This window comes from Meleagris gallopavo, chromosome 5 (genome assembly GCF_000146605.3).
Source record: "Meleagris gallopavo isolate NT-WF06-2002-E0010 breed Aviagen turkey brand Nicholas breeding stock chromosome 5, Turkey_5.1, whole genome shotgun sequence".
Lineage (NCBI taxonomy): Eukaryota > Metazoa > Chordata > Aves > Galliformes > Phasianidae > Meleagris > Meleagris gallopavo.
This window is the reverse complement of record NC_015015.2, coordinates 25,233,983-25,255,883: the sequence shown is the minus strand read 5'-3', so window position 1 is coordinate 25,255,883 and position 21,901 is coordinate 25,233,983. Positions and strand designations below refer to the sequence as shown.

At 47.5% G+C, this 21,901-nt stretch overlaps 2 protein-coding genes across 4 annotated transcripts in view; both read left to right on the top strand.

Annotated features, from left to right (window-relative positions):
• RIOX1 (ribosomal oxygenase 1) overlaps positions 1-1,314 on the top strand; it is a 2,152-nt gene extending 838 nt beyond the window's left edge. Inside the window, exon 2 of the mRNA XM_019616107.2 lies at positions 6-1,314. Within this exon, the coding sequence (XP_019471652.2) occupies positions 6-1,272 (1,267 nt within the window). The 3' untranslated portion in view covers positions 1,273-1,314. The remainder of the gene's footprint in view (positions 1-5) is intronic.
• Positions 1,315-5,674: 4,360 nt separating this feature from the next.
• On the top strand, positions 5,675-21,773 carry LOC100545577 (acyl-coenzyme A thioesterase 1-like). 3 transcript variants are annotated; one of them, XM_010711466.3, is made up of 3 exons: positions 5,675-6,871; positions 8,310-8,512; positions 8,959-9,657. In XM_010711466.3, the coding sequence occupies exons 1-3, from the start codon at positions 6,172-6,174 to the stop codon at positions 9,538-9,540; spliced, it is 1,485 nt and encodes a 494-aa protein (XP_010709768.1). In that variant the 5' UTR covers positions 5,675-6,171; the 3' UTR covers positions 9,541-9,657. The 3 variants fall into 3 exon arrangements, with proteins under 3 accessions (XP_010709768.1, XP_031409414.1, XP_003206520.1); XM_031553554.1 differs by lacking the exons at positions 8,310-8,512; positions 8,959-9,657 and adding exons at positions 18,809-19,011; positions 20,298-21,773 and having other exon boundaries at positions 6,157-6,871; XM_003206472.4 differs by lacking the exons at positions 5,675-6,871; positions 8,310-8,512; positions 8,959-9,657 and adding exons at positions 16,683-17,422; positions 18,809-19,011; positions 20,298-21,773.
• The last annotated feature ends 128 nt before the right edge of the window (positions 21,774-21,901 follow it).

Below are 21,901 nucleotides of genomic sequence, written 5' to 3'. Positions count from 1 at the left end.
GCGAGGCGGCACTGGGAGCGGGCGCCTCTGCTCGTGCAGCGGGGTGACCCCGGCTACTATGCGGGGCTGTTTTCCACGGCTGACTTCGACGCCATTCTGCGCAGTGGTGACGTGCGCTTCGGGACCCACCTGGACGTAACCAGCTATGCTGAGGGGGTGCGGGAGACACACAACCCCGTGGGCCAGGCGCTGCCTGCCGTCGTCTGGGACTTTTACCAGAACGGCTGCTCCCTGCGGCTCCTCAACCCCCAGGCCTTCTCCACCACTGTCTGGCACTTCCTCTCCATCCTGCAGGAGCGCTTTGGGAGCATGGCTGGGGCCAACACCTATCTCACGCCGCCAGGCACGCAGGGCTTCGCCCCTCACTACGACGACATCGAGGCCTTCGTGTTGCAGCTGGAGGGCAAGAAGCGCTGGCGCGTTTACAGCCCCCGGACTAGCTCAGAGGCACTCCCCCAGTTCTCCAGTGCAAACCTCACGCAGGCGGAGCTTGCTGAGCCCCTGCTGGAAGTGGTGCTGGAAGCTGGAGACCTGCTATACTTTCCCCGGGGCTTTATCCACCAGGCTGACTGTCTGCCAGACGTGCACTCGCTCCACATTACGGTGTCCTCCTACCAGAGGAACTCCTGGGGAGACTTCTTGGAGAAGCTCCTTCCTGCTGCCCTGCAGATGGCCCTGGAGGAGGACATTGAGTACCGAGAAGGGCTTCCCATGGACTGCCTGGGGTACATGGGGGTCGCCAACTCAGATGCAGTGGATGCTCGCCGAACAGTATTTGTGGAGAAGGTGCAGCACCTGATAAAGAAACTTGTTGACTATGCACCCATTGACGCTGCCATGGATCAGAGGGCTAAGTCGTTTCTTCACGACTGTCTCCCCCCAGTGCTTACACAAAGTGAGAAACAGCTGAGCGTGTATGGCTTTCCAGCCCAGTGGCATAATGGAAGGCCCTGCAATGTTGATATACCAATAACAAAAGACACAGAAATACGTCTTCTCCATCATGGCATTGTTAGATTGTGCAACGAAGAAGCAGGCGTGATGCTATATTACACAACAGAAAACTCAAGAGTGTATCATAAGGAAGACCCCAAGTATCTTGAGATAGATCCTGAGTACACAGACAGTATTGAATTTCTCCTGTCCTCCTATCCAAACCACGTCAGCGTAGATACCCTCCCATGTGATGCCTTGGAGGACAAGATTTCTCTAGCCACACTCCTGTTTGAGAAGGGCCTTCTGATGACTAGGAAGCCACTGGTGCAAGTGTAACTCTTGTTTTTTAACAAAATAAAAATACATTTGTTTAGAAAATACTGTCTCTTGTTTTCACATTACAGCTGCTGGGTGTTAATGCACAGTCTGATCTCAGCATCTGACCTGGAAGCAGAAGGGCTTTGACCTGAGGAGAGAAACAATGTGTTCTGATTAAAATAAGCATCTGCTTTAAGAGCAGCTCTGTGTATTGCTTTGCCAGCTATATTACTACACGTTAAGAAACTTGAGAAAGCAGTGAACTTTTTTTTACAGTCTGTAAACTGTTAGTATTTTTCAAGTATTGTAAAACAGACTGTGTGACAGTGGGAAGTACTCTTATTACTTACATTCATATCTGGTGATGGTCACTGTATTTGCAGTGGGAAGTGCTGTTAGGTTATGATCCCAGTAAGAAAGACTAAGACTTGGCAAGGTAACAATTTAAAAATGCTATTAGAGCTAACATTAAGAGCATTGATAGTCTCAGGTCCCTTTAGATACTGAGCATCAGACAGGACTTCGATCCATGTACACAATGCTATGCAGATAGCACATAGCAGAGATCCTTCTCTGTTGGTCACTGAACCTATTACTGGATTTTCTTAAGGGAAACAGCTCTATTTATCATGTTTATAATCAGGAAGAAATGATGTGCGCAAGAAAACTTGTTGCACTATTAATATCTAACAAGATATTTGCTGTTGATAATAAACAGGGAGGAGCTGTTGACTCCTGAGGGTGGAGAGGCCTTGCAAAGGGATCTTGACAAATTAGAGGGCTGGGCAATCACCAGGCATATTAAATTTAACGAGCAAGTGCTGAATTCTGCACCTCAGATGGGGCAACTCTGGCTGTACATACAGACTGGGGAACAAGAAGCTGGAGAACAGCCATGTGGAAAGGGATCTAGGTGTTCTGGTTGATGGCAAGTTGAACATGAGTCAGCAGCATGCCCTGGTAGCCAAAAGGGTAAACTGTACCTTCGGGTACACCAAGCCCAGCACTGCAAGCCACATAAGGGGAAGGATTGTCTTGCTCTGCTCTGTTCTGGTGTGGCCTCAACTTGACCTCTGTGTGCAGGTTTTGGCACCACAATATAGGCTGTAAAACTGTTAGTGTCCAAAGGAAGGGTACACAGATGGTGAAGAGTCTAGAGGGGAAGACGTGTGAGGAGTGGCTGAAGTCCCACAGTTTGTTCAGCCCAGAGCAGAGAGGGCTGAGGGGAGGCTTTGTGGTGGTCTATAGGTCCACACAAGGGGAGTGGATGGGCAGCATTGGTCTCTGCTCTCTGGTGACAGTGACAGAACCTGAGGGAATGACATGGACCTGTGTCAGGGAGAGTCAGGTTGGCTGTTAGGAAAAAGTTCTTCACCAGAGGGTGGTTGGGCCCTGGCACAGGTTCCCCAGAGCAGTGGTCAGCACTAGGCCTGCAAGGTCAGCACTAGCCCTTCAATAAATGTCTGGACAGTGCTCTCAGAAATGTGGTTTGAACTTTGCACAGTCCTGTGTGGAGCCAGGGGATGGAATCCATGCTCCTTGTGGGTCCCTTCCAACTCAAAGTGTCTTACAATTCTACTGTACAGGAAAGGCCATGCAGGCAGCATACTCACCAGTACCGAATGGGAGTTACTCACAAGCTTCTCTAGTTAAGAACAGCTGACCAAGTAAGTCCTGCAGTTAGAGGGCCTGGAGGCCATGCTGTATGTGCAACGTGGCACAGGCCTTGTCGTGCTCAGGTTAGTTGTACTGTGGATCACTGATTTCTTGATGTACAATGATCTTCTGGTCATGATAACCACACTGACTTCCACTGAGAAAAATAATGAGATGCCTAAATGACAGAATCACAGAATTGTAGGGGCTGGAAGGGACCTCTAGAGATCATCTAGTCCAAGCCCCCTGCAAAGCAGGCTCCCTAGACCAGGTTGCACAGGTAGGCGTCCACACAGGTCTTGAATATCTCCAGAGAAGGAGACTCACAGTACCCCTGGGCAGCCTGTTCCAGTGCTCTATCACCCTTACCATGATGAAATTGTTATGTACATTTGTGCAGAACTTCCTGTGCTTCAGTTCGTGGATGTTTCTCCTTGTCCTATTGCCACACACTGCTGAAAAGAGTCTGGCCTCATCCCTTTGCCTCCCATACCTTAGATATTTGTATGTTATTGAGGACTTCAGGCCTAGTGATAAACTGAATTCTGTCTTGCAACAGTGAAGTGGCTGTGCCATTTAACACTTCCCTGAGCTGTTCCATTAATTTCTTTTGCAAGACACATGCCCCCAAGTGCAGGCTATCTGACTGATGTACTCTTATATTTGAATCCTTCCACATGAGCTAGGGAATGGCTGCATATGACCTGACTTCATAGGTTGTTTCTCATATTTCTCTAGTAAACCCCTGTTCACAGATGTGCCACTACAATACCAGTAACATCCAAACGAGGGGGACTGCAACTGTGCCTTCCTCTGAGTCTTTTGCTCCAAGGATAAAAACTAGTAAGCCTGAAGGCAGATTGCTATCAAGAAACTTGTGCTATGTGTTTGGACTTGCCATTAGGAAACAGTGCCCGTGGCAGGATTTGCAGGTACAGCCTGTTTGGCAGCAAGACACCAGGCCCGAGCAGAGCTGCCAGCCTTTGGAGATGCTCCCACAGTGCCAAAGGACAAGCTGTCATGAGCTTGCCCTGCTGCAGTCACTGGCAGAGCCACAGCTATGGCTCCAAGCAACCTCGATATCTATCAGCACTCGGGTGTCCCTCACTTGCAGTAATTCTGCCTGCATGTAGGATGGTATGGACAAGGACCATCTCGGTGGGGACCACGGATCTCCCCACCATGGAGCACTAGGATTCACCAAGCAGCCAGAACTTCCCTGTCTCATCAGGCAGTAGAGTAGACTGTCACCCCTGCTGCTTGATGCAAGCCCTCTGAAAACACTAGTCTGAGGGATCTGGGGAAGTGTTTAATCAAGCTAAATTATGGCTAATAGCAGGGAAAGCTCAGCATGCCTAAGGCAAGGCAAGGCTTGCTTGGACTGCATCCCTGGGATATACTCAACAGATGCCTGCTATATGTGCTTGTTTCTCCAGAAGCACTAGTGTCTGAAGTGCCGGAGTGCAGCAATACAGAGCAGGAATGTGTACTGAGGTACATGAAGCAAACACAGCAGAAGACCTGGCAGGTGCCAGCATCCCTATATATTCTGTGCAACTCCTCAGCATGTCTCAGTATCCCCACCTGTTACCTTCAAGTGCAGTCCAGCTAAAAAGCTGTGCTGACATTTGGCTCAGGTTGTATTCAGTCCAGCATTAGTTGACTGAGTCTTAAAGGCAGCCTTTGAAGTACTGAGGAAACCACTCTTCTCAACAAGCTCTAGAGGTACAAGTCCATTTGCAACTCCTCCTCCTCCTCACTGCACAGGCAATTTATTTCTCCAAAAGGAATTATTTTGTTAAACAAATAAACACAAACCTTGTAACCTTAAAGAAAGAAAATCTCCTGTGCTGAATCTCCTTTCTCACCATTGTACCAAGTGGCAAGGGATCAATTTTGAAACAAATGACCTTCTGAGGTGGGGGACAAGGCCACTGGAAGTTCACTTAGGACCAGGAAGATGCTTGTAAGAGATTTAGGCTTTGTTCTACCCTGAGCATGCCTAGGTCTGAAGGACCTAAGCTAACAGATGCCCTTTCATTTATGGAATTAGTGTTGTTCATTCCTGTACCAATTTAAATCCAATAACGTGGCTTCACATACAGCTGCCACTAGAATTGCATTTACATTTCCTGTGATTTTCCTGTCCTTTCTCAATTGGACATTGACAAAAGGTATAGTATTTGAATTGATCTTAACTGCATAGTGCTGTTATCTCCCTGGTGGTTTGTGAACTTCAGATAAATGTCTGTACTTTCCAATGAACTATAGTCTCCTCATCTATATACCATCTTCAGCTCTTTGGTACAGAGATTTCACCACGCATACAGTGAATGCCTCATCTCAAATGGAAACATCTCCAACTGCTAAATTGCATGTATACAATGTGGGATGTTAGAAGAAATGTGCCGGTGTCCTCAGTTAAGAGCTTTCAGGCTGTTGGGAATAAGATCTTCCCTCTGGAAAAGCTGTGTCTTCTGTATCTTGGGTTTACCTGCCCTCTGGAAGGACATGCTCTGCCTGGTAATTTCTACTTCTGGCGCCAGTGTGCTCTGACATTCCAAGAAACTCTGCTGCTTTCTATAATCTCCTCCCAAAAGATTTCTATCTTCAGCTTGGTGTTTGGATTGAAAAATCTTTCTTATGTAAGAGATCAGAACTGGCAAAAGAGAATCAGAAATGAAACTCCCTTCCCTACCCTGCGTATTTTGTAATTGATTCTCTTGACAGACCCAGCCAACGCCCTCACGCTAACAATGCGCTCTCTCATAAAAGTTGCCATCATCTGGTGAGAGGTGCAAAATTGTCCCACACCTACAGTTGGCTGAAGACAACCATGCTATGTTAGGATTGTTTCTTAGGGGTGGGCTTGCCCTGGGCAGCAGTTCATGGGGGAGCGGGCAGAAGCAAGATGCCAAAATGCTCCCAGTCTGTGGTGTCCATTGTCTGCAGGTTTGTAGGCAGCAAAACAGAAACCTGTCTTGTAGGGAGCCTGCTGCTTGTTTGGGAGATGGCAGGGAGAGCCTGTGGGAGAAACTGGGTCCAGTCCTGCAAGGAGCAGTTATCAGCAGGCCTGGTTGGAGGATCACCGCCACAGCGTATTTGCAACTGTAAATCAATTGCCAGTGCTGGGCAGAGCTGACAGCCTTTGGAAATGCTTCTATGGTGTCAGAGTACTGACTGCACCGAGCACGCCCTACTAAAGACAGCAACAGGGCTTCAGTCACAGCTCCAGGCAACCTTGAAAACCTCGCAGCCAGAATGGGCCCACGCAGTCCCTACCCAGGATTCTCCTCCCTGTGTGTGGGAAGCGGCACTTGTACAAAAAGCTCCAGCCCACATGCAAACAGTGTGAAGCGACCTGGGGCCACAGGGCAGATGACTGCCCTCATGGCGTGCCGACAGGTCTCCCGCTGCTGGCAGAGGTGGCTCTCCTGGCCCAGCCTTGCTCCGCAGCCCTTGCAGATCCCTGGGGTACCCACATCTCGCAGTCTCGCTTCCACAGCAACTGCCATCCACTTCTCACCAGCCACCCGCAGCCTCTTCGATGAGCCGCTGGGCATCTCCGTGCAGGGCCTCAGCCCGCGGCAGCAGGTCACCCTGCGGGCATCCTTGCAGGACGAGGCGGGTGAGCTCTTCGAGGCCCACGCCCGGTACCAGGCGTCGGAGGACGGGGAGCTGGACCTGGCCCGCTGCCCCGCGCTGCCGGGAGGCAGCTTCAGCGGCTTGGAGCCCATGGGGCTGCTGTGGGCGCTGCAGCCCCGCAAGGCCTTCTGGCGGCTGGTGAAGAAGGACGTGCAGACCCCTTTCCTCCTGCGGCTGGAGGTGCTGGAGGGCCACGGGGATGACCCTGGGCGGCTCCTGGCCCAGGCCCAGCACGAGCGGGCGTTCCTGCGCGACGGGGTGCGCAGGGTGCCGGTGAGAGACGGGAGGATCCGGGCAACGCTCTTCCTGCCCCCCGGTGAGTACTAGCTGTAGCCATCTTTTTTTTCTAAAAGTATTGTGTTTGTCAGGGCAAGCTATTTCATGACCTACATAGAGTAGTCCATGAAAGCTCCATCCCTCTTGTCTTCCCTACCATCCCACTGACCCATTTGACTATCATTTACATTCACCCAGCCACTTGAATGCTAGAACAAGATTACAGAAGCAGGCAAAGGAATTCTTTCCAAGAGCCAGAGGGTGTAAATGTGGAGGAACGCACAGCAAGCAACGAGTGTGCCAGTAGGCCTCTGGAGCCGAGAGGCTGAGATAAAGAGCTGCGTAGAGAGTCTATACGCCAGTCCTGCCTTGTTGCCCAGTGCTGGCTCCACATGAAAAGCCAGGGACTCCTCCTTCTGGAGGGCTTGTTGTATGCTCCCTCTTCCCATGACACTGCATGGTGATCATGGTTCACTGTGTTTGAGTTCCTTTGTTGGGACCCATGACCTGTGGACAACTTCATTATGTGAAAAGTGGAAGATGAGGGACTCCAGAACTTTCATGGAGAAGAAATATTTTCAGCAGAAAAAGACAAACATTGAATAGCTTTAGTAAAGGATTTCCTTTTGGAGGTGTATGATTTACTCAAGACACCACCAGGTTTCAGTATGTGCTGGGCTGCTAAACAGAGAACTCCTTACCAGAGTCCAGGGTGTGTTGACTTCTCATCCTCAGCATCCCCCTTGGCAATGAGGCCAGGGCTCCTTCTCCTGCCTGCTGACCAGGAGATGAAGAAAGCTGCTTGCACACATTTTGTTTTCAAACTTTCCTGCTTCCCTTCACTCATGCTGCTTTACAATAAGCTGGCTCTTTTTCTCAGTGTCCCCAGGCCTGCTCCATTAAACAGTGTGTGTTTTAAAATTATAAACCTTTGCCAGTCCCTGTCTCTTTGAAATGTTTCCTAGGCATAGAATAGAAGGATTTTATTTTCATCCTGCAGCCATTTAGGAGTTGGATACCACTTAGCAAACAACTTAAAGCGTAAAAGTGGAGAGTCCAAATGGCTTTTGCTACAGTACTGTCCCACCTCCTTTGAGCATCCCCACAGACTTACCCAGTATTAGGACCTTTTCTGTGCATGTTCAGTGTAAGCCCACAGTGTTGTGCTACACTCAGCTGAGCCTTGGGTCACAGGCAACTGCAGTCCTGCTCTCTGCAGTACACAGCCACTGCTTTGAATGCTCACAGTCTATGTAAAGCCAGTAGACGTGCTGTCACCTGCATGCAAACAGCAGAGGAAGAGCAATAGGAGAGGACTGTTTAGCAGCCAACACTGAATTGCTGAGTGACTTGTCATGTCCTTTCTTCCAAAAACACACTCTTCTGCACTTCATGTTGTGCATCTGGTTTTGTGTGTTCTAAATCAGAGAAACATTAAAAGGACTAATTTCATGCGATACTGTTCTTGTCTGCTGCAGGACAAGCCCCCTTTCCAGGAGTCATCAACATAGATGGACTTGGAGGAGGTCTTTGTGAGCACAGAGCCAGCCTGCTGGCCAATCACGGCTTTGCCACACTGGCCCTGGCTTATTACCAGTATGAGGATCTGATCCAGAAGCCAACCAAACTCCATCTGGAATATTTTGAAGAGGCAGTGAACTACATGCTGCAGCACACACAGGTAGTAGCATGCTCCCTGCCCTCTGGGATCTAGAGAATGCTTCTTCTCTGGAGTGCCTATCCCTTCGCCAGAGTTATCACTGGGGGAAGCTGCTGGATGCTTGCGCAACCCCATGGCTGGCATCTGCAGGGTGTCTGAGCTCTAGAAAAGAGGAAGGGCTAAACAGATATGCACTGGAAGGGTGGTGGAAAGAGATAAAGCATGCTCAAAAGAGACAGCTGAGACATAACAAAGTAGAAAGGTTCAAGCAAGAGAGCCTTCATGAATCACCTCCCTTCTCCTTCAAGGCAGGTGTTTAGCACTTGTCCAGCAGAAAAACTAATCATTGCCATTTCCCCCCTCTGTACTGTTGTGTAAACTCTCAACATTACATAACATCCCCTTCTAGTAATTAGCTGTTGTGTTTTTCAGCTCAGTACTGATGGGGCTTTCCTCCTATCCACCAGGTAAAGGGACCAGGGATTGGCCTGCTCGGTTACTCCAAAGGAGGTGATCTGTCTCTCGCCATGGCTGCCTTCCTGAAGAATATCACAGCAGTAGCTTCCATTAATGGCCCTGTGGCCATTACAGTTTTTCCTCTCTGCTACAAAGATAAAACTATTCCCGCTTTGATTTATGATGAAAACCTTGTCAAGGTTTATGATAACAATATCCTTGATTATTCTGACGTTCTTGATGACCCCTTTAAAGCCCCTGGCAACCAAAGCCTGATCCCAATAGAGAAAGCTGAGGCACATTTACTATTAATTGCTGGACAAGATGATCATATTATCAACAGTAAGTACTATGTCACTGAAGCCTGCAAATATTTGCAGGCTCGGGGGAAGGAAAATGTTCAGACACTCATTTATCCCGGAGCAGGGCACTGCATTGACCCTCCCTTTTCCCCTTTTTACCCAATAGGAAACCATCCAGTTTTTCACAAACGAGTTGTCCTGGGTGGAGAGCTCAGAGCTTATTCTAAGGCACAGTTTCATGCCTGGCTACAGATACGGGCTTTTTTCCACAAACATTTAAATGACAAGTGATGCATGTACAAGAAACGCACAACTTTAATCAAACATCTGATGAATTATAACTCCCTTTCCCAGCTGTACCAATACAGCATCAGTGTCTTCAGTGACTTTGCACAACCATAACTCAGAAAAGAATTGGTTTTCATTTTCTGCTTTACATTTTTTGTCAAGTGTCAAGAAAAGGAATGGAGAATAGGTGATAGGAAAAATATTCAGTTATTTTCAGTTATTTTTCTCATCTGTTTTTCTATTTTTATATTTGACCATGCTTTTCACATTAGTGTGGCCTCCACATGCGTATCCACAACTCATACTTCAAAGCAAGACCTTTCAAACACTAATTTTGGTGCATGGACTTCACTACTGTTATGGTAATAATCATAAATGAAAATGTTTCTGAACTCCAAGATGCTGGAAGTGTGCAAAAATGGATGCTATGGCGAGGATGTCACAGTCTCTCTCTGGTTAGCCCTCTGGAAGGGTTGTTTGTCTTCTGTTTCCATCTCCCCTTCAGAAGAAAGTGCTCTGCTTCATGTATACTTCCAGCTCTAACATGGCATGCAAAAAGCCAAATTTACAATCATTGTGATCTCCTCCCATAAAATGTGGAAGCTTTTCAGCTTTGCTATTAGATCTGGTTGAGGTCAGACTAATGAGGGAACAGAACTAGAGCAGCTCATACAGGAACTAAAGGCATGAAGGAATCCCTCCGCTGAGTCACAAGACTCAGAGTGGACCCCCTTGCTTTCTATACTCCTTTTTATGGCCTAGGTGCTGCTAATCCACTCTTAGTCTTGGTCAGTGGTTCACATCTTAATAGAGTTTCTCCCATCCACACATTTACAACTAACCAGATAGTCACAAACAATTGCAGACAAATTAAAATTAATTCTCCAAACAATTAAGACTTTACATTTACCCCAATAAACAAGATCTTCCTATCAAATTTATCAGTTTCAATTAAATTTACTTTATCCGTTTTTCAGGTTATGGACTGACTTGTATTTAAAGTAAAAGTGGTAATGTCAGAGTACAGCAAAGAGCCTGCAAACGATCTTCACTGATATCCCAATAGGGAGTGCTTTTTCAAGTGCTTTACCATTTTTATGGTGGCACCTGGAATCCTGAGGAGCCAGGCTGTAATTCACAGAATCATAGAATCATAGAATCACAAGGTTGGAAAACACTTATAAGATCTAGTCCAACCATCTTCTCATTACCACTGTTATCACAAGCTACTAAACCATATCTCACAGCTCCTCATCCAGACGCCTCTTGAACACTTCCATGACCTCTCTGGGCAGGCCATTCCAGTGCCTGACCACTCTCTGAGAGAAGAAGGTTTTCCTCGTGTCTAACCTGAACCTCTTCTAATACAACTTGTGGCCATTTTCCCTGGGTCCTGTTTGTTGCCTGGGAGAAGAGGCCAAACCCCTCTTCACCCCAACCTCCCTTCAGGAAGTTGTAGAGTGCAATGAGGTCTCTCCTGAGTCTCCTCTTCTCCAGACTGAACAATCCCAGCTCCCTCAGTCACTTCTCATAAGACTTGTGCTCCAGACCCCTCACCAGTTTTGTTGCCTTCTCTGGACACGTTCCAGGGCCTCAACATCTTTCCTGTAGTGAGGGACCCAAAACTGAACACAATACTCGAGGTGCAGCCTCACCAGTGCTGAGTAGAGGGGGATGATCACCTCCCTGCTCCTGCTGGCCACACTATTTCTAATGTGGGCCAGGATGCTGTTGGCCCTCTTGGCCACCCGTGCACACTGTCGGCTCATGCTCAGCCGAGCATCAACCAGCACCCCTAGGTCTCTTTCTTCTTCACAATCATCTACCCATTCGTCCCCAAGCCTATAACGCTGCTTGGGGTTATTGTGGTCAAAGTGCAGGACCCGACACTTGGCCTTGTTGAACCTCATCCCATTCATCTCAGCCCAGCGATCCAGCTTATCCTTCCTCCCTAGACCCTGGGAGGGCTGTCATCTCCATCAGTGAGATTAAAATTTGGGCTGAGATTTGAACAGCAAATCAACATCTTTATATAAAAATAAGTCTTACAAGTAAATAGAACGTACCTTTAAAATTACAGGCTGACAAAAGTCATTTTGGTGAGGATAATACACAGGCTGCAATACCCTGAAATCTGACCTTATGGCATGTGTGTGTGTGAGACTGAGTACAGGTGGGCACTGGACTGTCCAAAGTGAGAGAGGTTGCCCTTATGCGGCCCAGACCAATTTACATACAAAGATTACTTTACTAAAGTTGGCAAGGTTGTTGGTCTTTTTGTTTGTTTTGTTTTCATAATGAAACAGCTATACCTGGGATGATCTCCCTCAACAGTTTCCCTTTGAGACTTTCAAATTTGATAAAACATGGGAGGAAAAAAAAACAGGAAAAAAAAAATGAAAGCAAGGTAGCACACACTCAGTGTGATGCTTTTTTTAGTTGATAAGATGATGCACCTGAACAGTGCACTAAATCACAAAACTCAGAGCCTAGAAGACTCCCAGGGAAAGCTAAGACAATAAAAATTTAAAAGCAAAATTGCTTGATCAACAAACAAAAACATCTCAACACCGATATATTTCTGTCACACATACTGCTGCTCCTATACAGCTTGATGTCGTGGATGGCCTCATCATCCACTTATTATGTTATGGATGACCTTTAACACCCTAAATCTTTAGGTTATTTTTCTCATCTAGCCCTCCTCACACCTTCCAGATAACCTGGATGAACAGGGGAGGAAATCAAGTCCACTACTAGCTCTACAAACGAACCCTATTTGAATTTCCCTATTGCAGAGGAAATTGTAACTTGTCTCCTTGGTACCAGGACTTCTTGCTCCACTTCAAATGCCTCTGACTTTCTGCACATTGCATTGTCTTCTGAAGATGTGGGTATTGCAGAATAATCCATCCCACCTCCTGTTACAACTTCCCTATGTGTTTCACTCGGTCCTATTTCTGATTATTCTGTTTTTCTTTTAAGCCCTACTGCTCCAATTCACTTGTCAAACAAAGATTCCTCATTTAATCTAGGATGTGCCATTATTATTACCCCGACTGAATGTTTACTGATGTTCCACCAGTGCATCAGGAAGAATTCATCTCTCTACTCCATGTCTGGAAGTATGAACCTGCATAGATACCTATCTCTCCAGACCCCTCTTTTTTTCAGGACATGTTGGTGCAAGTATCTTCCTAGATTTGTCTTCTCACACTAACGAAGCAGGTCGCATGCTAAGTGATGAACCTCATACTCAAATAGGGAAATGCCTCTCCTGTGTGTTTCTCATCATCCTATCTCAAAGAAAGCTGAGGAAGGTAACTGACTGGTAACTGATTCCCTATTGCAGTCCCTATGGATGGTGAATCTTGTGACCATCTTTTATTGAACAACTCCTTTATCCCATGGTTTGATCTCTAGAATGTACCCTTGCTCAATCCAGATCTTATCCTTTCTGTAGATGGCTCTTGCCTCTGAGACTCAACTGGAAAACTTGCTTCCAGCTATGCTGTCTGTGATGCATGATATATTGCAGTATATTTCCTCTGTTCCTTCTGTACAAACTGCTAAACTTGTTGTTCTTATCTGTGCCTGTGTTACGGTACAGAGCCAATCTGCAGCTATGTACACCAATTCTTGCCTTGTGTTTGGTATTGCATATGATTTTGGTCAGCTTTGAAAACAACATGGTTTTCTTATGTCAGCAGGTTCCCATGTGAAGGCTAGTTGTTATGGGGATGCTCTTTTACAAGCCTTTCTACTATCTTCTTTAGCTATTGTTAAATGTCAGTCTGTCATGGTTTTGGCTGGAATAGAGTTAATTTTCTTTATAGTAGCTGGTACCATGCTGTGTGTGTGTCATGGTTTTGTGATTTTTGTTTATTGGTATTTCACATCATAACATCATGTAGTGCACTGGGAGTTGGGAGGGAAGATTTAGGTTGGATGTCAGGGGCAAGTTCTTTGCAGAGAGAGTGATGAGGTGCTGGAACAGGCTGCCCAGAGAGGTTGTGGATTCCCCGTCCTTAGAGGTGTCCAAGGCCAAACTGGATGGGGCCCTGAGCATCCTGGTCTAGTATTAAATGGGGAGGTTGGTGGCCCTGCATGTGGCAGGGGGGTTGGAGATTCATGATCCTTGAGGTCCCTTCCAACCCTGGCCATTCTGTGATTCTGTGAGTTAAAGTGTTAATGCTCAAGTTCCGGGCACTGTCCGGAAGAGAAGAACTACATACCCCAGGGGGCTTTGCGGTCAGAGGGGAGATATAACTCCTGGCAAGGTCACCTGATGTGCTCTTCTTCATCTCCCTGCTGCTCAACCAGACTGCACATCTCACCTTAGCGTTATGGTGAGGCCTATCCACCTTTCGGACACTCTCTCTCATTATATTTGATTTATTGGCTTCAATTCTAAATATATTGTGTTATAGTGTGTTATCTTGCATTCTGATACTATATTTAGTAAATTAGTTTGTTTCTCCTCAGATCATTGCCACTCTTTTAATTATTTTGGGGTCCCCTGTTTCCTTTTTCTGAAGATGCGGATTTTGTGAAGTCCCTTCGCCCCGCTAGTCACAGGACTGAATGAGCCCATAAACCATTGACAGTGTGTTTTGGATTTAGGAGGAAAATAATGTTGATAGCACACCTATGTTTTAATTATTGCTGAGCACTGCTTACACTAAGTCAGATATTTTGGCTTCTCAAGCTACCTTGCTAGTGTGGAGCATGGGTGTGCACAGTTGTTGTTTTCTTTCACTTCTTTTTTTTTTTCTTTCTTATTAAACTATCCTTATCTCAGCCCATGAGATTTCACAATTCTCTTTAAGCTGTGGGGGAAGGGAGTAAGCAAATGGCTGTGTGGGCTGAGCTGCCTGCCAGATTAAACCATATGGCTTTTTTGAGAAAGGACCCAAAATAAGCACTTTCTGTTGCACAACTTGCGTCAGAACCAGAGACAGTATCTACTCCTTGAGGCAGCTGAATAATGTGATGATTATTTGATAGGTATGGGTCAGACGCCAGCACTATGTGGTGAGCTGTAACTCTCACATTGCCACAATCAGGATGTACCTTTTTCAAACATTTTTGTCAGCTTTCTAGGATTCCATAGTTCTTCGGAGATGAATTCTAAAACCATCAAAGGTAGCAACTGTGACAGATAGCTACAACCCATACACATATATCCTCCCATACACCTTGCTACTAGTAACCATCCTGCGTCATCGCAGATTTCTGAGTAGTATTTTTAAATAGTTATTTAACTTTAGACAAAACCAAAAACATATGCAAGAGACAATGTAGTAGGATTGGTCTGCTGTGGTTTAACCCAGCTGGCAACTAAGCAACACACAGCTGGTCACTCTCTCCATGCACAACAGGATGGGGAAAGAACTTTGGGTTGAGATAAGGACAGCATAATAAGAAAGAAAGAAAAATGGAAAATAAAAAACAATGACATGAAAAATACCACAAAAGATGTGACACACAATGCAATTGCTTACCATCCACCAACAGATGTCCAGCTAGTACCTGAGCAATGGCAGCTAACTCACCCATTTTTATTGTTGAGCACAATGCCATACAGTAAGGGACATCCCTCTGCCCAATTTCGGTGTCCTAGCCGTGACCGCTCCCAGCTCCTTGTGCTCCCCCAGCCTCCTTGCAGGGCAGCACGAGAAGCTGAAACACTGTTGGCTCTTTCTAAGCACCACCCTCTAAAAATTAAACCATCAGTGTGTTATCAACATTATGCTCCTCCTAAATCCAGAACAAAGTATCACGATGCAGGCCCATGCTACTTCTTACAAAGATGTCACAAAAGGAGATGACCTGGCTGATCATGATGACCCTGCCTTCAGGCTTCAGATTTTGTTGTTAATTATCTTTCTGACTCAAATTCACCTTCTCTTTCAGAACTTTCATTCTCATAGAACAATGAACCTATAACTCTGGAGGAAGTGTCCTGGAGGACTCTTGGCTCTGCAGTGTTTGCCAGTTATACCCAAATATTTTATGGTTGTGCTTCGTTCCATTTTACCCTTCCTTGCTTATGTGTCATACCTCACGGCTCATACTAGCAAGAGAAGATTACTGCTGCAATACAGCAGAACTAGTTTGCTCCAAACTTTTCTGTAAAGTACAGCAGTATTGCTGTCCATACTATACCTGTCCATACAGTTGCCTAGACCATAACACGGGCCAGTATACAAAACCAACACCTGCAGCACATCTCAAACATCAGATAGAAGTATATTTCGAGCACAGCAGATACACATCCTCCAGATGGCTAAACACTGTAATTCAGAGTATGTGCTTGTAGTCCTTTATGAGTACTCAGGGTTGCAAACATACTGATGCCACTACTACGGCCAAGAAACTTTTAAGAGACTTGATACTTTGATTTGACATTTCTTTGTTATAGATAGTAATCAAGGTGCTCATTTCACAAGCCAAGTTATTAAAAATATTTGCACAGCTTTAGATATTAAGCAACACCTGTTATGCCTCAGCTCAGCAGTGCAGAAGGAAGAATCTCTGACCTGAGAAGTGAATTGGCCAAGGTGTGTTAGGAAACTGGACTGAAGCAGCCAGAAGCACTGCTGCTGACATATATGCAAAGCACAGTAAACAGGACGTGCAGCCCGTCACCTCAAGAGATTCTTAAAGGATGGCCTATGTGCCTTCCTCATTCTCCATCTGAAGAACACCATGAACTCGGCCTATGATTACCAGGCGTTTTAACATTAAATTATTGCAGATCCCTAAAAAACGTGGGATATCTGTCTATCCTCAGGTGAAGGAAGCTCTCTTAGTGCCCTCCTTCGGACCGTGCCACGCTTTGCATCGGGGAGACGGTGTTTACACGAGGCGCGCCAACGACAAGTACCTCGGATCCGAGGGGAGGGGAGGAACACACGCACCCTGGCTAGATCCCATCCCAACCGCCCCTTCCAACGCCTCGGCCCGGAGGCGGGGGCAGGCAATAAGACGGCACGGCCCACTGGAGCGGCCATCGACAGGAAGCGCCAGCAGCCAGACATCTGAGCCCTGCACTTTGTGCCAAGCGTTTGAGAGGCTTTAAAGCCAGAAGGGGCGGAGCGCAGCATTATAATTATAAGTATTTAATATTAACATATTCATACGAAACACCCAACGTTCTTCCCCGGCAGCCCCGACTCTCCGTGACGAGCTCCACACCCGCTCCTCTCGGCGCGGACCCACCCACCGCTGCGGTGCGGGCCGTCCTCCGGATCCCGTCCAAGGAGGCGCACGCGCCGCGGGGCCGTAGGGCAAATGAGCGCCCTGACTGCGTGCCAAGTGGGCTCTCGCTGCTGGCGGAGCTGGCTCTCCCGGCTCGGCCCCGCTTCGCGGCACCCCAGTCTCTTGCGAGTACCAGTGGCGTCCCCGGCCCGCCTCTCTTCCATGGCCGCCACCATCCGCTTCTCACCAGCCACCCGCAGCCTCTTCGATGAGCCGCTGGGCATCTCCGTGCAGGGCCTCAGCCCGCGGCAGCAGGTCACCCTGCGGGCATCCTTGCAGGACGAGGCGGGTGAGCTCTTCGAGGCCCACGCCCGGTACCAGGCGTCGGAGGACGGGGAGCTGGACCTGGCCCGCTGCCCCGCGCTGCCGGGAGGCAGCTTCAGCGGCTTGGAGCCCATGGGGCTGCTGTGGGCGCTGCAGCCCCGCAAGGCCTTCTGGCGGCTGGTGAAGAAGGACGTGCAGACCCCTTTCCTCCTGCGGCTGGAGGTGCTGGAGGGCCACGGGGATGACCCTGGGCGGCTCCTGGCCCAGGCCCAGCACGAGCGGGCGTTCCTGCGCGACGGGGTGCGCAGGGTGCCGGTGCGAGACGGGAGGATCCGAGCAACGCTCTTCCTGCCCCCCGGTGAGTACCGGCGGGGCCCTGTCCGTCCTCCGCGGTGCCGCCTTCTCTGGCGGTATCTCCCCGAGAGGGCCCTGGACGCCGTGCCGGGCGCAGCGCAGAATTGGGATTCGCCATCCAGCGCAACCCGATCGGCGCAGTCAACTTTCACCTGCTTGCCACTCTCCTCCTCGTGTATCTGAGCTACGAGGTTCCTCTCCAAAAGTCCTAAGTCCTCACTGTGTTGGTTCCTTTCCTGGCCTTTCTCCAGATCCCCAACTCGATCATTTCAGAGTTGCTGCAGCCCAAGCTTCTTTTTGCTGACGAATTTGCCCTGTTTCTCTCCCTTTGTGAATAGAAAGTCAGGCAGACCATTACACACATTTGCAATTATGGCATTTTTGTCATAGTTCTGACTGCCTTACAAATCCTGTGTTGTCCTCCCAGCAGCTGTCCAGGCTTATGCTAGTTCTCTGTAGGAAGCCTCTTCCCATTTCTCATCTTTATTTGGTGCTCATTTACAGCTGTCCCCACCACCACCACCGCTACATTCACACCTTTAATTCTCCCTGTCCAGAGGCTCACTAGGCATGTCTCTGGTTTTATGCTGGAACCCCATGTGGTCAAGGAGCATCTCTACATAGTATATGTCTTGCTTTCCCCTCCCCTGCCTTTTTCTGTTGCCTGTTCCTGGTATCTTCTCCATTCATAGAGAAGTACTGCAATCATACATGTCCTAGCCAGCACCTTCTTTCGTACTCCCCATGGCTGGTGATGTGTTTCCAGTTGTTGCCCAAGTTCTGCACGGTCATGTATGGAAGCAGAGATGGAAGTCTTCCTTGTGTCCTTCTCCTTTCCATAGTCTTCATCAGTTTCCTGCAATCCCTCTTAGCCTCCCTCATGAGAGTGGCAAGGCTGGTTGCAAGTATTTTCTTCCCTTAGTGCCAGAGTAAACAGGCTGTAGTGCATTTACAATGAAACTAAGAAGGTGAAACCATGGCAGATGGGATTTTTCGGTCAGTTTTTTGAGAAATGCAGTGGAGAAAAGCCTCCTGGGTATTTTTGGAGCAGAGTTTGGTATATTTGCAGTGAGTTTACATGATACAGACAGCTAGCTGTGACTCTCATCCCTTCCCTGCCAGTCATGTGTTTCCTGATGTTCACTAAAACATTGCCAAGGCAACTGTTTTGTACCTTTGTTTAATGTTTAATCTTGAAGCAGTGCAGCTATTTACTGAAACGTGGCACAGAATTTGAGATGCTTACTACCATTCTATGCTTTTGTGTGTGTGTGTTTTTTGTTTTTGATTGGTTGGTTGGCTTTTTTGAAGGCACATTCCCAGGCCTATGAGTTTGAGATATAAATGAGAAATGATGGGTCAAGGTGTCCTATTTTGTGGTCTCTTTCAGGAAATGGTCCCTTTCCAGGAGTTATTGACTTGTATGGCACTGGAGGAGGACTCCCCGAATACAGGGCATGCCTGCTGGCCAACTATGGCTTTGCTGTGCTGGCACTGGCTTTCTATGGTTATGAAGATCTCCCCAAAGAGATGAAGGAGATCAACCTGGAATATTTTGAAGAAGCTGTTAACTATATGTTACAACATGACCAGGTTGGTATAGGCACTGACACAGCCTCATTACAGGGAACAGTCATTAATCAGCTCCTATCAGCCTGCAAATGGGGCAAAGCTGTTGTATTTAGAATAGCATCTCTGTTCAAGTCAACTGAAAATAGTTCCTTTCATATCCTTAACTCCCGTTACAGCAGATAATCAGTTCTAGCAGATAACTGCAGTTCTTCCTTTTGTACTGGCCAGGTGACACGGTGACATGGAGTCCCATACTAGTTATTTCTGCTTTGCTCAACCCAGTATCCTAACAAGTTGCCTTGAGGCACATCAGGCTTCCATTGGGGCTTGTAAGTTTATATTCCATAGAATGTGCTTGAGGACTAAACGTCTTTTTTAACCTTGGAGCACATGATATGCTTCTCTGATCGAGGGCAAATACACATTTGTTGCCGTGTATTGTAGTAAGCTATTACAGTCACTCCAAATATTTGTATGTAGCGCATGTGTTTTTCAGTAGCTGGCTGCAAATTCAGCTGAGTTCCAAAGCTGGCACCTCCTGGAAGAGAGCCCTGCTTAGCTCTGCATCTTCTTCCAAGCAGCTGCACATGACAATAGCTAGAATTCCACATGGCAATGTCTGGCCTCTCTGTAGAGCTCAAAATAAATACCTTCCTCAGAAAGATGAGTAAAGGCCTTGGTGGCCTTTCCGTTGCAATAACCCTAACTGCTTGTGCCACCCCTATGCCTCAAATCTTGCACTTTTTTCTTTTTCTTCTCTCCCCTGTGAACAGTATTGTAGACTCTTGTTTAATGCCTTCACTGATGCCTCCTCCATGCCACATTTTTAACACTTGGCAAAATTTTAGTTATGTTTTCAAATTTTCCCCTTTCTGTGCTTCAGACTCGATGGGTGTAGAGCTTCTCATGCTGGTGATAAGGTACAAAAGATACTAAATTTCAGCATTTTCTCAGAGCCTTTTTAGCCTTGAATGTCTTCGAATGTAGGAGCTATTGTGACACTGACACCCTGAATTTCAGCACCCTGTAAGATCACTTAGCTTTCCTATTATAGTTTGTCTGTGTAAAAGAAAATGAAGTTAACCTTGTACAAGGCCTTGTAGTTTTGTTAGGATGCTGCTGCAGTCTCAGCAGGGCTTCTGGTCATAAACCAAGCACAGAACAGTGCTGCAGGGTCCCTTGTACACAGGACCTTAGATGCTTATACCTGCAGTGCAGATCAGGACAGGCTGTGCTGACATGGCAGCACCTTCAAGAAATGGTTTGCATATTTCATTGATTATGATTTCTGTTTCTTTACCCTCCAGGTTAAAGGTCCCGGGATTGGGTTGCTTGGTTTCTCCAAGGGGGGTGATTTATGCATTTCAATGGCCTCCTTCCTGAAGGGCATCAAGGCTACTGCTGTGATCAACGGCTCGGTGGCGAATGTGGGCGCAGTGGTCCGCTACAAGGATGTCACCATCCCGCCCCTCGGTGCCAATGCAAAACGTATCAAGGTCAACAAGTCTGGGATTGGTGATATCATTGATGCACTTAACAATCCGTTAGAAGGGCCTGACCGCCAAAGCTTTATCCCTTTGGAGAAAGCCGAGTGTCGCTTCTTGTTCATTGTTGGCCAGGATGATCACAACTGGAAAAGCGAATTCTTTGCAACTGAAGGGAGCAAACGTTTGCAAGCTCATGGGAAGGAAAAGCCTGAAATAATCTGTTATCCTGGGGCAGGGCATTATATTGAACCCCCTTTTTTCCCAATGTGTGCTGCCTCAATGCACCTGCTGGTTGGCATGCCTGTGATGTGGGGTGGGGAGCCCAAGGCGCACTGTGAGGCACAGATAGACGCCTGGCAGCAGATCCAGGCCTTCTTCCACAGACACCTCAAGGGTGAGCCTTCCAGGACAGCCAATAAGCTGTGACATGATTTGGGTTATTGTACAGAGGAAGATGCTAGTGTTTCACATTTTTTCACATTCTGTGTTTCACAGTTGTTTTGTTAAATGGCTCTGAAAGAGCAAAGAATATCAGAGAATAAACAGTTGTGGTTTCTTTTCTGAGCAGATGGTGGCTGAGAGCTGCATCCTTTCCACACCTTCCTTTAATACCCAGTGATATCTTGGCCTCCCATTGTGTATAGTACGGGAAGGATGTGGAAACGTGATGATGGCAAGGGTGGGTCTGTTGCAAGTTTAAGTGGAAAGAAATCAGCTGAGAAGTGGGATGAAAATGTATTTACCTTGTAAGTCTTCGTTAGAGGAAGTGTGTTGGATGTTGCTGTCCTTACCAGAGACAGTGCACTTCTTTTTGTCTGAAAGCAGTTGTTCTCTCTATCTACATCCAGTAATGTTACATCACGAAGTTGTATGTCTGCCTTAACTCTGTCCATTTTGAGATCTAGCATCTAGCTTGTCTCCCAGGGGGAGAGGACAACAGCCCACAGCCTGAAAGTGCATTCTGGGCATACATAGTAGAACTGCAAGGTTGGCTTCCCCTCTGGCTTTCTAGGAGGAGTGGGAAGCAGTGGGGTTCTGTTCTGGATATGCTGAGCTCAGGAGTTTTTGGCTCCTGAGCACGCACTTGAAAGAGGAAGTACTGAACGTTGTTAGGAAAGTGCCGGCGACTCTTCGCGGTTACCTGAAAAACCCTTCAGTGCCTTACAGCGGCAGGCTGAGCGCACGCAGCCAGGTGGCTATATCCAGCGTTCGACTTGCGGGTCAATTCCACGGGTTATTAATGTGCCTTGCACTCTCCGCGCTTTTCTAATTCATTAAAGTGAAACGTTAACTCGAGCAGAGGCTGGTGTGTGCACGCGGGACGGAACGCAGCGGGAGGGCAGGACTCCGGGAGCCATTCTGGCGCCCACCCGCACACCGGCTCCCGGGCGGTCGGGCGGGACGCTGCGCGGGGGCGGGCGGTG